Source organism: Gavialis gangeticus, unplaced genomic scaffold, assembly GCF_001723915.1.
Source record: "Gavialis gangeticus isolate Ggan-Ray unplaced genomic scaffold, GavGan_comp1, whole genome shotgun sequence".
NCBI classification, from domain to species: Eukaryota; Metazoa; Chordata; order Crocodylia; family Gavialidae; genus Gavialis; species Gavialis gangeticus.
In genome coordinates this window covers 28569194-28582912 of record NW_017729022.1, presented here as the reverse complement: position 1 = coordinate 28582912, position 13719 = coordinate 28569194, and the positions used below count along the sequence as shown (strand labels likewise).

Here is a 13719-nt window from a genome sequence, read left to right as displayed (position 1 = left end):
TGAACACCTTCAAGAGCAAATTGGATGCTTATCTTGCTGTGATCCTATGACCCCAGCTGACTTCCTGCCCTTTGGGCAGGGGTCTGGACTCGATCTTCCAAGGTCCCTTCCAGCCCTAATGTCTATGAAATCTATGAAATCTCTTATAACTACAGCATCAACACTGAGGGCTACACTTTGTTTCAGAAGGACAGGGTTGGGAGAAAAGACAATGATATTGCCATGTATATTACAACTACAAATGCTGCTTCTCTGGTTCAGGAGGAAGAAGGTAGCAGATCAGAATGTATATGATAAAAAATAAAAAGTGACAGATATGGTGACTATACAATGGTGGTGATTTATTATGGGCCATCAAGTCAGGAAGAAGCAACGGGGAAAGCACTCTTCAAAAAGGTGACAAAATTATCCCAAAATTATGAGATGGTACTGATAGGAGACTTTAATTTTCCATATATCTGCTGGAAGAATGATAAAGCCAAGTATAAATTGATGAGCAAGCTCCTAACTTGTGTGGAGGACAACTTTCTCTTCAAGAAATTTGAGAATACAACTAGGGCAGTGTTCTCCAATCTTTTTATGGTGAAGATCACTTTTTGTAAGTAAAGGTCACCCCAGGATCTACTGCCCTCTCTCACTCTGGACGAGCTGTCTGGGCTCTGACCCCACTCACCCAGCCCGGCCCAGGTGGCGAGGGCATAGCTCAGCCCAGGCACATGGGTCCTGCCGCTCCCAACTGTGTAGCCTCTGATAGACTGAGATCGATTGTCAGAGGCTCCATTGATTGACCAGTCGATCAAGAATGACTGGTTGGTGACCAGTGAACTAGGGGATCATCTGTCCTGGATCTTATACTAAACAACAGGGAAGAACTGGTTTAGGATGTGAAGGTGATGGGAAATTTGGAAGGAAGTGATCATGATAGGACAGAATTTATGATCCTGAGATTGGGAAAACATGAGGTCAGCCGAACTAAGACACTGGATTTGAAAAAAGCAGATTTCAATTGACTTAAGGACATAAATGGCAATGTTGCATGGGATAAGAGACTGGAGGAAAAGGGAGCCTAGCAGGGCTAGAAGCTGGGCAGGATGGAAGCACAAGGAGCTTCTAGGATGCCTCAAATGAAAAAGGAAAGCAATACAGGCAGTGGAAAGATGGTCATGTCACCAAGGAAGCATACCAGGAAACAACAAGAACTTGCAGGCACAAAATAAGGAAGGCAAAAGTAAAAAAAGAAATGAACTTTACCCGACAAGGCAAGTCAAGGACAACAAAAATATGTTGGCCAGAAAAGAAAAAGCAAGGAAGCTGTTGGTTCACCAAAAAACTTTTAATAGGACAAACTCTTAACAGAAAATGCAAAAGCAGCAGATCTGGTCAACAATGACTTCGCCTCAGTGTTCATAAAAATTAGGCTGCAACGAGACATCTCAAAAGCATTATTCTGGTAAGGAAGGGGATAAGGTGAGGGATGACATAACAAAAGAAACTATCAGAGAGCTTTTGATGGGTCTGGACAAATTCAAGTCAGTAGCCCCTGATGAACTTCATACCAGGTCCTGAAGGAACAGACAGAGGAGATCTCTGAGCCTTTGGCAATAATATTTATAGTCATGGGAGATGGGCAAGGTACCAGAGGACTGGAAAAGGGCCTAGTCCCCCTCTTTAAAAAAAGGGTAAAAGAAGAAACTTGGAAACTACAGACTAGTTAGTCTCACCTTGATACCTGGGAAATTACAGGAGCATATCATAAAGGAAGTCCATTTGCAAGTATCTGGAGAAGGAAAGCCTGATCACAAGCAGACAGCATAGATTTACTATGAACAAATCATGCCCAGCAAACAAGATTGCCAACCCAAGAATTTTTTTTACTGATAATCTGCAAACTTTTTACTGACAACCAAACATTTTAATGACATATATTTTTACTGATATATTTTTGTGTTATGTAAATATAACTCTTTTGCTCTTCTGCTAGGTCTCTGTTAGAAGGCTTTGCTTCAAATTTAAGGAGTTTAACAGCAACCTTGTTAAAAATAATATTTAAACAGTTGAGGTTTTTTTTAAGTTTGGTTGTCAGTAAAAAGTTTGCAGTAAAAAAAATTATTTTGGGTTGACAATCCTGACTGACTGAAGCAATGATCTTATACCATGCTGCCCCCTCCCCCCTTCCCTGGGGTCCCCTACTCACCCCCACACCCTGGTGCCCCCAACCACACCCTGTACCATACTGCCCTAGTCCACCAACCTACATCCTACCCTTAACCCATCCAGGCCCACTCCCCCAGTCTTGGCACAGATCCCCAAAAAGGCAACATGTGCCCTAACGGTACTATAGGCAGCTGACAGGATTCAACAGCGGCAGCAGCACATGGCCAAGGAGCAAGACAGTCTATAAAGGCCTGATAAGATCTTCCTGCAGAGTTCTGTGCTTCAACTTGGACACCAGGTGGCACTACTATGCTCTGTCTGTGCTTCAACACTGTATCTAGCTTCTTTCCTACCACACAGCTTCAGTCAGCATTGACTGCTTAGACTTTTTACTGACCCTCCATAAACTTATGGACAGTTGGCAACCCTACAAAAAACTTGATCTCCTCCTTCAACAGGATAACTAGTTGGATGGATGAAGGGAATGCTGCTGGAGAAATGAGGGACAGATGAAACTACCATAAGGTAGTATAGTGAGACAGCTGGCTCAATAACCACAAGCAAAGGGTAATTATAAATGGATGCATGTCACAACGGCAGCAGGTTTTGAGTGGAGTCCTACAGGGGTCTGTCCTGCCCCAGTGCTGTTCAATGTGTTTACTAATGATTTGGATGCTTGCAAAGAGAGTGTCTTGAACAAATTTGCAGACAACATTAAACTGGGAAGGATTGTTAACACATTGTGGGACAAAAGTACAATTCAGAAGGATCCTGACAGATTAGAAAATTGGGCTGGAGCCAACAGGATAAAGTTCAGTGCTGACAAATGGTAGGTGCTACACCTCAGAAAAAATAAGCAAAAATACAAATACAAGATGTGTGAAATCTGGCTGGATGGCAGCTCTATGGAAAAATATCTTTGGAGTCCTGGTGGATAACAAATTTAATATGAGTCTGCAGTGTGATGCAGCTACAGATTTCACAGACATTAGGGCTGGAAGGGACCTCGGAAGATCATAGAGTCCAGCCCCCCTGCCCCAGGGGTAGGAAGTCAGGTGGGGTCACAGGATCCCAGCAAGATAAACATCCAATTTTTTCTTGAAGGCTTTCAGAGTAGGTGCTTGAACCACCTCCGATGGCAGGCTATTCCAGACCTTGGGGGCTTGGACAGTAAAGAAATTCTTTCTTATGTCCAGCCTGAAATGGTCTTGCCAGAGTTTATAACCGTTTGACCTTGTCATCCCTTGTGGGGGGCTCTGGTGAATAATTGTTCCCCCAGATCCTGGTGAACACCCTGATAAACTTATAGGTGGCCATCAGATTGCCGCTGAGCCTATGTTTTTCCAGACTGAAGAGAAGGCGTTCAGCTACACAAAAGACAAATGCGGTTTTATGTTGCATCAATAGAGGAATTAGGTGCCAAGGCATGGCAGGTAATAGTGCCTCCACTTGGAATTGGTTAGGCTTCCACTTAGAGTACTGCATATAGTTTGGGGCTCCACATTTAAAAAAAAAAAAGACATGAAAAACCTAGAGAGGGTCCATAGGCAGTCAATCAAAATAATAAAGAGATTAAAAAGCAAGCCCTGTGCAGAGAGGTTGAAGGACATGTTCAGGTATGTGAAAAAGCCATTGAAGAGGGGACATGGTGGCAGTCTTCAAATACTGAAGGACTGCCATTAGAAGGAAAACACCTTTTCTCTTTAACATAACACCCTAATCTGCTACAGGTAAAGCAGGAGGGCTGTAGAGGCCAATCTCCTGCTGCTGCAAAGGTTTTTAAAAATATGCTTGAGAGGTCCAGGGATGAGGGCCACTCCCTGTGCTACATCTTTGGCAATCCCTTGCAGTCGAGGATGATTGTCTTCCATGATTGTCCTATCTGCAGGTCCAAATATGGCTGACCTCAAATTGACAGACTGTTGCAACCCTGTGCTACAGAGATAGGCAAAACCTCTCATGGACTGCGCCAATCTGATCATGGGGGAAAATTCCTTCCTGACCCCAAATATGGCAGTTGGTTTAACTGTCAGTGAAGAGGAAGGCCAGTAGGCGCATCAGTAAACCATAGTCAAAATCTTTAGCCTTGGCTGCAGTCAAAACACAAAGCTTATGAGGACGGCTTATAACAAACCCCTGACACACATAGCAGTAGGAAGGGAAAAAAATCCCCTCCCAGTCCCAGGTGGCAACCAGCAAAGCCCAGACGCATGGGAAATACCCATAGCAGAACATAGGCAAGGGAGAGGGGGACAGAAAGGCAGAAAAGGGTAACAACAAAATGAAGGGCTATCAGGACTGGTATATATGCACAGAATAAGAGAGTTAACTTGGATGTAGCTTGGATACAAGAATCAGAATGTGATAGCAGAATTAATACGTGAATAGTATTTTCAGAAAGAAAGTGGTAGAATTATTTAGGACAATGGGTTATGTAGTTAACAAAACTGAAACGCAGTTAACAGAGTTGGGAGGGAGGAGATGAATTAGGTTATAACAGGGGTGCACAATCCCTGGCATGCATGCCAGAGCAAGGCACACAAAGGCATTTTGCTTGGCGCACATGCCTTTGGGGGGGGGGGAGGCTACACTGACACAATAAGGATTGGGCCCCTCGTGGCTCCCCTGCCATCCTCCCCTGCCATGCCAACATCTAACAAGTAGAGGTTGTAGGTGTTTTTGGCACTCTGCCCAAAAACGTTGCCGACCCCTGGTTATAATATGTTTTTGTGTGGAGGCACCACCATAATTTTGCATGTCCCTTGTGGGTTTTATGATGTGCTAGCTGCTAAGATGCCTGAAATAAAGGGGGCCTACATTTTAGGGGCTTATAAAAGAACATGTTTTCTTAGAGGTTGATGCTAAACAGTTCCTTTAATCCACTTCTTGATTTTTTTTTTAATGCATGTGCAGCCTTTTTTCCCCAGGCTCTATGGCACATCAGCTACTGACTATCGATCACTCTAAGGGAGAATTTGGAGTTTACTTCTAAGCTTTAGACACGTTCACTAGGAATGCTACAATGTTCAGGTCACAGGTGTGCATAGTACCTTCCATTTCTGGTTAGGTCATTATCACTTCTACCTAGCATAATCTGTCCAATTCTATGTCTGATTAGCTAGTTTGTGCTGTATACATTTTCTTTCTTTTGCAGAAAGTATTGGATGGCACACCTCTAAGCTTTTTGTAGGATTCTGTGTTTTACACTCAGCCTTGAGGGAGGATAAATTTAAGTGCAAGGGAAAAGTAATTAAAAGTGATGAGGACAAGGAGACTTCATGCTATGAAATGTAGACTCAGTTGTCCTTGACACAGGCAGAACCAAGCAGCAAGTTTTGGTTTTGATTATAGCTTTACTTGCTATTTTAATAAACATGAGCCAGTATTCAAACTTTTAATATCCTGCTGCTTAACTATTTCCAAAAAGCAATCCAGCTTTTTTAAACAGCCCTTGTTTAAAAATTTTAATTTGTTTGGCTCTGTCTTGGCTTAGAGAAGTTGTAGCCTCATGGTAACTCTTTTATAAGTTCATTTCCAGAATCACAAGCAATTGGTTTTTTCAACTAAGTGTTTCCGCATGTGCCAAAAGTGTCAGGGCTGACAGCTTTCCTGAACTGTTTTATCTGGTTCCCACAGTAAGTATCAGAGACAAACACAGGAATGTGTCTAGTGCTGACTATGCCCATCAAAGATACAATGATACTTACAGCTCTTCCAGGAAGCGGAGATTGTGCAGGGGGTTTGAGGGCAGCTTAGAGATGTTGTTCATACTGAGATCACTGTAGGGGAAAACAGACAGAGCCTTAATATGGCATGCCACAACTGTGGTATCCAGCTGTTCATTCCACACATTTTTAAGTACTATGTTAACAAAAATTAGTTCCTCTGCCAGGACTGATGAATCATTATCTAGTTAGTATTATAAACATTTTCTTTCTTAATAAAACAGCTTTATCAAAGCAAAATACAAGCTGTAACATACACACTTTCCAAAGATTCTGGAATGTTTTCTCATGCTCTGTAAATCAGCTGGCAAGCTAGAAAGTCCTGCAATCCTTTTAGTCTACATAATTTTAATAAACCACTATAACACATTAAAATTATTTAGTAATAAAAGAAAATTACTATTATTTGTTGCTTTAGAATTGTGGCATATTATTGGGTTGATAAAGCAGACAAACCAAAGTGTCAAGAAGTAAGAGCTCTACATTTTACTTTTCATATAGATATGGAAAATATTGCTTTGGCTGCATAATCTGATGTATAGAGCTACTGATTTTTTCCTAAATTACTTTAGGTACTTTGTAAAAACAAATAAAAGAAAATTTATTTCTGATTCAAAGAAATAAAATTTTAAAAATAACAGTGCCTTCTTTTTAACTTGCTTGGTTTTGCAGGTTCTCAAATTGCATTAAAGAAGTGAAATGAACCATAAAACAAGGGTGTAATGTGATCCTGCCATGTAGCACACTTCCTGGTGGGATTCCACAGTAGTTCCTGGCACAGGAAACCACTAGCCATCTAAGCTCTGGTCGGAACTCAATCAATTTCTGTTTTAGGCTAAGTTCCATCTAATTGGTTTTTAACTTTTAAAAATATTTTTTTTCACAGTCTTTCCTATGCTTCTGTAGAATCATTATCAATTTCACCCAGTATAAGACTAAGAGCAATTCAATTTGCATAATAAAATACTGTACATAATATATGATGTATGAAACTACATCAGAAAAGTGTTAACAATGTTCTTAAAATCAAGAATATTTTTTACCTATATATTAAATATAAATGTTTTGTTACCTATTAAAAGTACCGTTTTTAAGTCATTTAATGCTTGGATACTGGATGGTATTCAATGACTGATTTTGTTTCTAGTTGATGAAATATTCTAAGTAAATTATCTGAATTTATTGATGTTGGTAAAATTTCTATTAATCACACTATTTATTTCATATCAGAGAATAAAAGTTTTCAGGTCTCTCTATTTATGTATGTTTGAATCATTACTTTATTGAGATATAAGAACTGCAAAATACAGCTAAATCAGGATACTGAAGTGAAAGGAAAAAGTATTATTTCACAACAGTTTTTAAACGACTAATAGAATTACTTTTTTACATTCATTTTGGAATCAACGTTATTAATCATAAAACTGTGTAGTGATAACATTTGCTGTCTTACTGTGAGATCAACGCATCAAATATATTGCCACTTTATGATTATCCTTTCGTTTTTGCTAAAGGAATATATGTATTCATATATCATTATTTATTTGGACAGAAGGAAATCCCATCTTTTAAATAAATAACATCTTAGTAAACAGTGGGTGCATTTACACATGTGATTAATGCTCACAAATAAAGTCCAGAACAATATGCTCTGGAGTTTTTTGCTCCTGGGTGCACCATTTAAATGTGCACTCAGGAGCAAAAAACTCCAGAGCTCTGCACTGAAGCACCCTGTGCTACAGCCAGCCCAGGCAGTGTCTACACATGTGCCGCTGTGCATGAAACCCCCCCCTCTGCAGCAGGGTAGTACTTGCCAAGTACTGTAGTATTTACAAGTACAACCCTGCTGCAAAGTTTATTAGTTTTGTGCGCCCTAATAGTGGTGCACATGTAGATGCCGAGACATGTACTGTACAGTTAATACGTTTACAGCACAGATGACTAATCATGTAGACACACCCAGTGAGATACAATATGGTATGTAAAGCAAAATCAGTTTGATCTGCATTTTCTAAATGTATCTCAATGGGGTTTTGTAAATGAATATACTTTTCCAGTTTTTAAATTAAAAAAAAAATCAAATTGTGCCACCTGAAAATAGAAGGCTTTAATCCTCAAATTGCCACATGTATGGGTGCACCACATAAACAGCATTTCTCTGTCCTCTGACCAAGCTAAACCAACTCTGAACTTATCCCCTCTTCTGTTAATGCTTTCTGTTATAGTAGGAGTAATCTGTACAGGAGAGAGAGACAGTATATGATGTATAACTGAGGATCTCACCTCACCAAATACCTGTGGTGTGCCAGTAACACCTGTCATCCAAAGCCTCCTAATGAGCCTTTCTGCAAAAGCTTGGAATACAAGGATAAGAACAGGCAGCTTTTAATCCTTGCTTTTGCTGTGCACTGTGGCCATGCACTAGTATACTACAACTGCATGAGCAATGCTGGAAGTGGTTGTTGCCCTGAGAACCCAGCTGCCCTATTATGTTTCCACGTGCTAGTTGCTTAATGCATACAAAATTCTAAACATGTCTTTAAAAAACGAGTTAAACATACAGAATGTATTATCTTATATATGTACATTTTTTACAGCATCAAACAAAACAGGAAGATATCTGTCTGTTTAAGCCCGCAAAATTAACTCCCCCCAAATAAGTTAAAAATTTAAAGAGCAGAAATGAACACCACATACACACATGAAATATTAGAAATGGAATGAGGTTTACCCATATGAAATGCGAGGTCATGCACTTAGGGACCAATAACAAGGATTTTGGTTATAAGAAAAGGGGCATAGTGAGGAGACAGCTGAGCAAAAGGGGGAGCTAGTGCATTGGCTGCTCCTAATGTGACCATGAGCTGCCAATGTGATGCCACTGTGGAAAAACTGCCAATGATCCTAAGGTGCATTAGATGGGACACACGCAGTAGAGCCAAGGAACTACTAGCAGTATTGTAAGATACCATGTGCCATTCTGGGATTGCCAATGATCCAAAAAATATTAACTTAAGCAGGTTCCAAAAAGGGACATTAAAGCTGTAAAGGGAACAGAAATCTTATTATGAAAGATTAAAAGTGTTTGGCTTGTTTTGCTTACTGAAACAGAGATTGAGAAGATGTATGGCCATCCTTTGCAAGCATGTTCATGGAGTGAATATTAGAAAAGAAAAAGAGCTTTTTAAGCTGAACATTGAAACAACAGTGGTAGAAGAACAAATGGCTACAAACTGGCTACAAAAAAATTAGATTTGGAAATGATCCAATTCCAATTTAGGCTGGAAGTTACAAGTTTCCAGCTGTCAGATGAGTTAAGTTTTGGAATGGTCCTTCAAGCAAAGTGAAGGTGGCAAAGAAACTGAAACACTTTAAGACTGAATTAGATAAGTTTATAGTTATTAGTGGGAGAAAGATGGAAATTTTTACCCCTTATGATTTCTCTTGGCTTCAGGGGGCCCAGAAAGAATGTTTTCTCTGAAGCATTGTGACACCGGCCACAGCTAAGGCTTATTCTACTGCTTAGTCATATTGAGCACCTTTACATGGGACATTTGCTACATAGAAGACCAACAAACTGCATGGTAAATGTCCCTATGTCTACATGTGTGCCCAGGGTTCAAATTAGACTTCAATTCTTGGGGGGCAGGGGTGGTGGGGGGGGGTCTGCAAAAAATTGGCTGGGTCAGGGCTGTGTGCATGGGTCTCAGCCAGTACCTCAGGGCTAGGGCCAATGGCGGTGGCAGCTGCAAGGAGCCACCACCACCGCCACCTAGGCTGCTTAGAAAGGCACGGGGCAGGCCGGGGGCTGTGCACAGTGGCACATGGGCTCCGGGCTGTTGCAGGGGGGAGAAGGGGTGCTGAACAGCCCATGTGTTGGGGGGGGGAGCTCTCATCTCTTATGGGGGGCTAAGGCCCCCAAGCTCCTCCATAATTTGAACTGTGTGTGCGCCCCTATTAGGGTGCACAAAATGAATAGACCCCACAGCAGAATAGCCTTGTAAAATAAGAGTACTATACTGCTATGAAGTTTTCCATGCACAGTAGTGCACATGTAGACGCTGCCATGCCTGGCTGAGGCACCCTTGTGCCCCACCCCAGCCAGCTACTCAGCAGCATGTGGAGCCAGGAAGAGCAGCCCTGGGCATGAGGGTGCTTCAGCACAGGGGCTGGCCCCGCGTTAAAGCACCGTTGTGCCTCAGCCAGCCCTCTGCTGCAAATGCAGCCCCATTGGAGCAGCTCTGGGCAAGTTGCTTAGGTGGGGCTCCACATATTTTTGTGGGGTGGGAGGCTGGGGCATAAGGGGGATTCAGTGTGGGGGCTGCCTGCCAGCTAGCCCCACACTGAAGCACCCTCATGCTTCAGCCAGCCTCTCTGCAGCCTGTGGAGCTAGGGGGAGCAGTGGCCAGCTGGCAGGCTGACCCCCTGGTTCCTCTGTCAGCCTAGGCTGGTCCAGCTGGGTTCCATGTGCTGCTCATGAAAAACCTCTGGAGCAATAAGCTCTGGAGTTTATTTATGCATGTTAAATTACATATGTAGACGCACCCACTAACTTCCAAATCTGGCTTCAGGAAGGATTTTTTTTCTGTAGGTCAGATTGGCGTGAACTGTGTGGGTTTTGGTCTTCTTATGTAGCTTGGGACACAGTTCTAGGATTCTCTGAGCATATATTAACCAGCTACCTGCTTCTCATTTTAGTGGTATGGCTTTGCAATGCCCTCACTTCTCCTGTTTTTACCAACAGAATGTTATAGGGTGTTCTTGTTGTTTCAGGGATTGTGCCCTGTAGTTGTATGTGAATATTAAAGCAGTGATTTGGGGGATTCCTTAGTGTAACTATGACCTGCAAATGCAGGAGAGTGTACTAGGCCAAGATCCTTCTATTCTTAGGTTCCTATATTCTTATATGTCTAATAAAATGGCCAGTTTTTCAATTTACTGAGGCCTGATGCACATGCATGAGGGCCTATATTGGTATATGTGGCTGCTTGTTCTGAAGGAGGCACAGAATCCAGGATAAAGAGCATATCTGTCAGTTTAGACAAGCAGCCAATACAGCAGCCAACAGCTACTTTGTAGACTGGATCTACACACCACTTGCACTGAAAACAGTACTAAGGAGTGCCTAGGATTGGCCTTATACCCCAACTAGCTAAATTCTATTTTCAGAAGATGTATTTACCAACTTTTCTGTTTCCCTGCTTTATACTAGCCTGTCAGAACCAGTGTAGTACTTGGCTCTTGCTAGAAAAGAGGAGGGAATGGAGGATGTGTTATAAGTAATTTCAGTGTAATAATAAATAAGAGCTTCACATAAGAATAACAATACCAATTCTTATAACAATAAGAACTTTACAATAAAGAGCTTCATATAAACAATAAAGAACTTCAGATGATTTCAATAGAACTGATTTTATACTAGTTTTGGTTCCAGTCCTCAAACTACCATTTTATGCACATGTTCGCACTAAAAATTAAAATAACTAAGCCCCAGGCTTTTCTTTTCAAACCTGATATACATTTACATGCTACAATGATAAATATGTAAAAACTATAGTTAAACATGTAATTATTAAAACCCTGAAATCTTTTAAACATATTTTTATAACAAGCAAACATATTGCCATGCACTTCCATTAAAACTTAGGTGCAAATCCAACTGACTTTAATGAGAGTTTGCCATGAGACTGAATTCCAAAGGCAATATAGAATGATGTGAATAACACAACATCAGATGTAAACATTATAAAATTTAATACACTACTAATTTAGTAAAATTTAATACACTACTAATTTAGGCTCCAGTATTGTATATTGCCCCAGAGGTTGTTTCAGACAGACAGACAAAAATCACCTGCTCTCCAGTAAAAATTCTAAAACCTGGTCTCCAAGAGTTGGCCGGCAGTAGTGACTTGTCAGGGAACAAAACTTTTATCTTTGAAGCAGATGCAAAAAATTACTTGAATTATTGTAGCAGGTGGCACTATTGCATCTGCAAAAATCTCTATATTTGGTCCAGTGGCCCACCATCCTGGGCTTCTGACCAGTAATTTATAGTAGAGGGAGAAGAATTTCACATTTGAGAAAAGTGGAGAATATTGTTGTGGTGGGTTGTTTTAAAAAAATAATAAATATTTCAAATGACATCTCACTCACACATGCACACACTTTTTCACAGTAACCAGCACTTCAAGTGAGTTCAAGAAACCTGCAAATGTTACAAGAACACACATGATCCAGATGCACAGAATAAAATAAGATTTTTTTGATATCAGATTTCCCGATGTTCTTCTTTTGCAGGCATAATCAAAAATCTCCAATTACCTACCTGAAAGCATGTAGTATACCATAAACTCCCCAAATCCACCAAACCAAGTTAAGTGAACTAGTTTTTAACATCTACTTGAGCAGTCTAGTTTGCTGCTTTTAAACATGATGGAACTATTCTAGCAATTTAATATTAGATAAAAATAATTTTGCAACTTATAAATTTATCCTAAAAATATTGCTTATATTGTTAATTTCTATTGTTAGTTATGTCTTATCTGGGTCTCTATTCGCCTAAGACATATGAATGATTATTTTTATTACGGTCTTTGAAAGTTAAATCTGTTTTAGGTTGTAACACTAACAATAACAGTCTGAATGAAAATACTCAGTTTTCATTAGCTAGGAACAGCTACCTAACTAAGAACATTTGCCTAGGCCATTCTCTATTGAATATGACAGTCTTATGTTTGAAGACAGGTTAGTAGTTATATTCCCAAGATATTTACACTTGTGAAAGAAGAGTACTGGTTTTACAATCTACTCGCTTAATCTTAGCCAAAAACCTAAGACCACAATGGACTAGTTATTCTAATCAAAATCTGCTATTTCTCAAATGCAAATTCTTTACCAAAGATATAAAAATTTACTGCTGTCCAAAGTTAAGTTTGCCAATACTAAAGTAATACTTCTTATGACTTAATTTCCATACAGTCAGTTTCATCATCAGATCTCCAAATATTCTAAATCACAAAGTAAGTATAAGTATCACCATTTCCCTGAAAAAAGACTGGAAGAGACTTGGTTAAGATCATTCAGCAGGATAGCCATAGAATACAAGTCTTCTGAAGCCCTTTCCAGTGCCTTATTCATAGATCACATTGCGTCCCTATTATATTATTCTCAAGACCCTTTAGGATACAGTTTCCATAAAGGATAGGTAATTTGGCAATAGTTTCACAGAACGCCTACATAAAGCTACAGAATCATATATTTCATTGTAATGGGCTCTTTCAGAATGCATATGCAAATAAGCAATGTTACTGTATTAGTAGGTACATAAGTACGTACCCTTCCAGAAGTACAGAGACAAGCATGGTTGTATAAATAATCACTGTAGGGACTTCCTGACAATAAAATTATAGTATTTATTCACACAATTGACTTCCAACTGCATCTATAATTCTTCTGGGAAGTTCACAAAAAACAATGATTAAGATGTTTTTCTGCAAGGACTCACATTTCGAGAACTGAATCTTGTACGTGGAAATATCTATAATTTAGTAGTTTTGCAGGAAGAAAGATTTGAGAGAGATACAATGCATAATATGCATAACTCTTCTTAAGAGATGCTTAGAATAACAAACTAGTGTGATGGTTTCACTGGTATATTGATATGTGGCAACTAGATCTGAGCCTACAAGACAAAACACTAAGATACTTCCAAAAAAAATTGGCTATGCTTGCAGTAACCTTTATAATAATAGCAAGACATTGACACATGAGCCCATTATGTAGGCTTATTTAATATCAGCATAAAAGGTGCATAAAAAAATCAAGGAACTTGCTTTCC

General features: G+C 40.0%; 1 protein-coding gene across 1 annotated transcript in view; it reads right to left on the bottom strand.

The window, feature by feature from the left end:
- The window catches only part of LGR5 (leucine rich repeat containing G protein-coupled receptor 5), a gene marked incomplete at its 5' end in the record, with an annotated part of 144283 nt that overhangs the window by 73933 nt on the left and 56631 nt on the right, over positions 1 to 13719 (bottom strand). The window contains one exon of the mRNA XM_019515783.1: positions 5862 to 5933. Within this exon, the coding sequence (XP_019371328.1) occupies positions 5862 to 5933 (72 nt within the window). The remainder of the gene's footprint in view (positions 1 to 5861; positions 5934 to 13719) is intronic.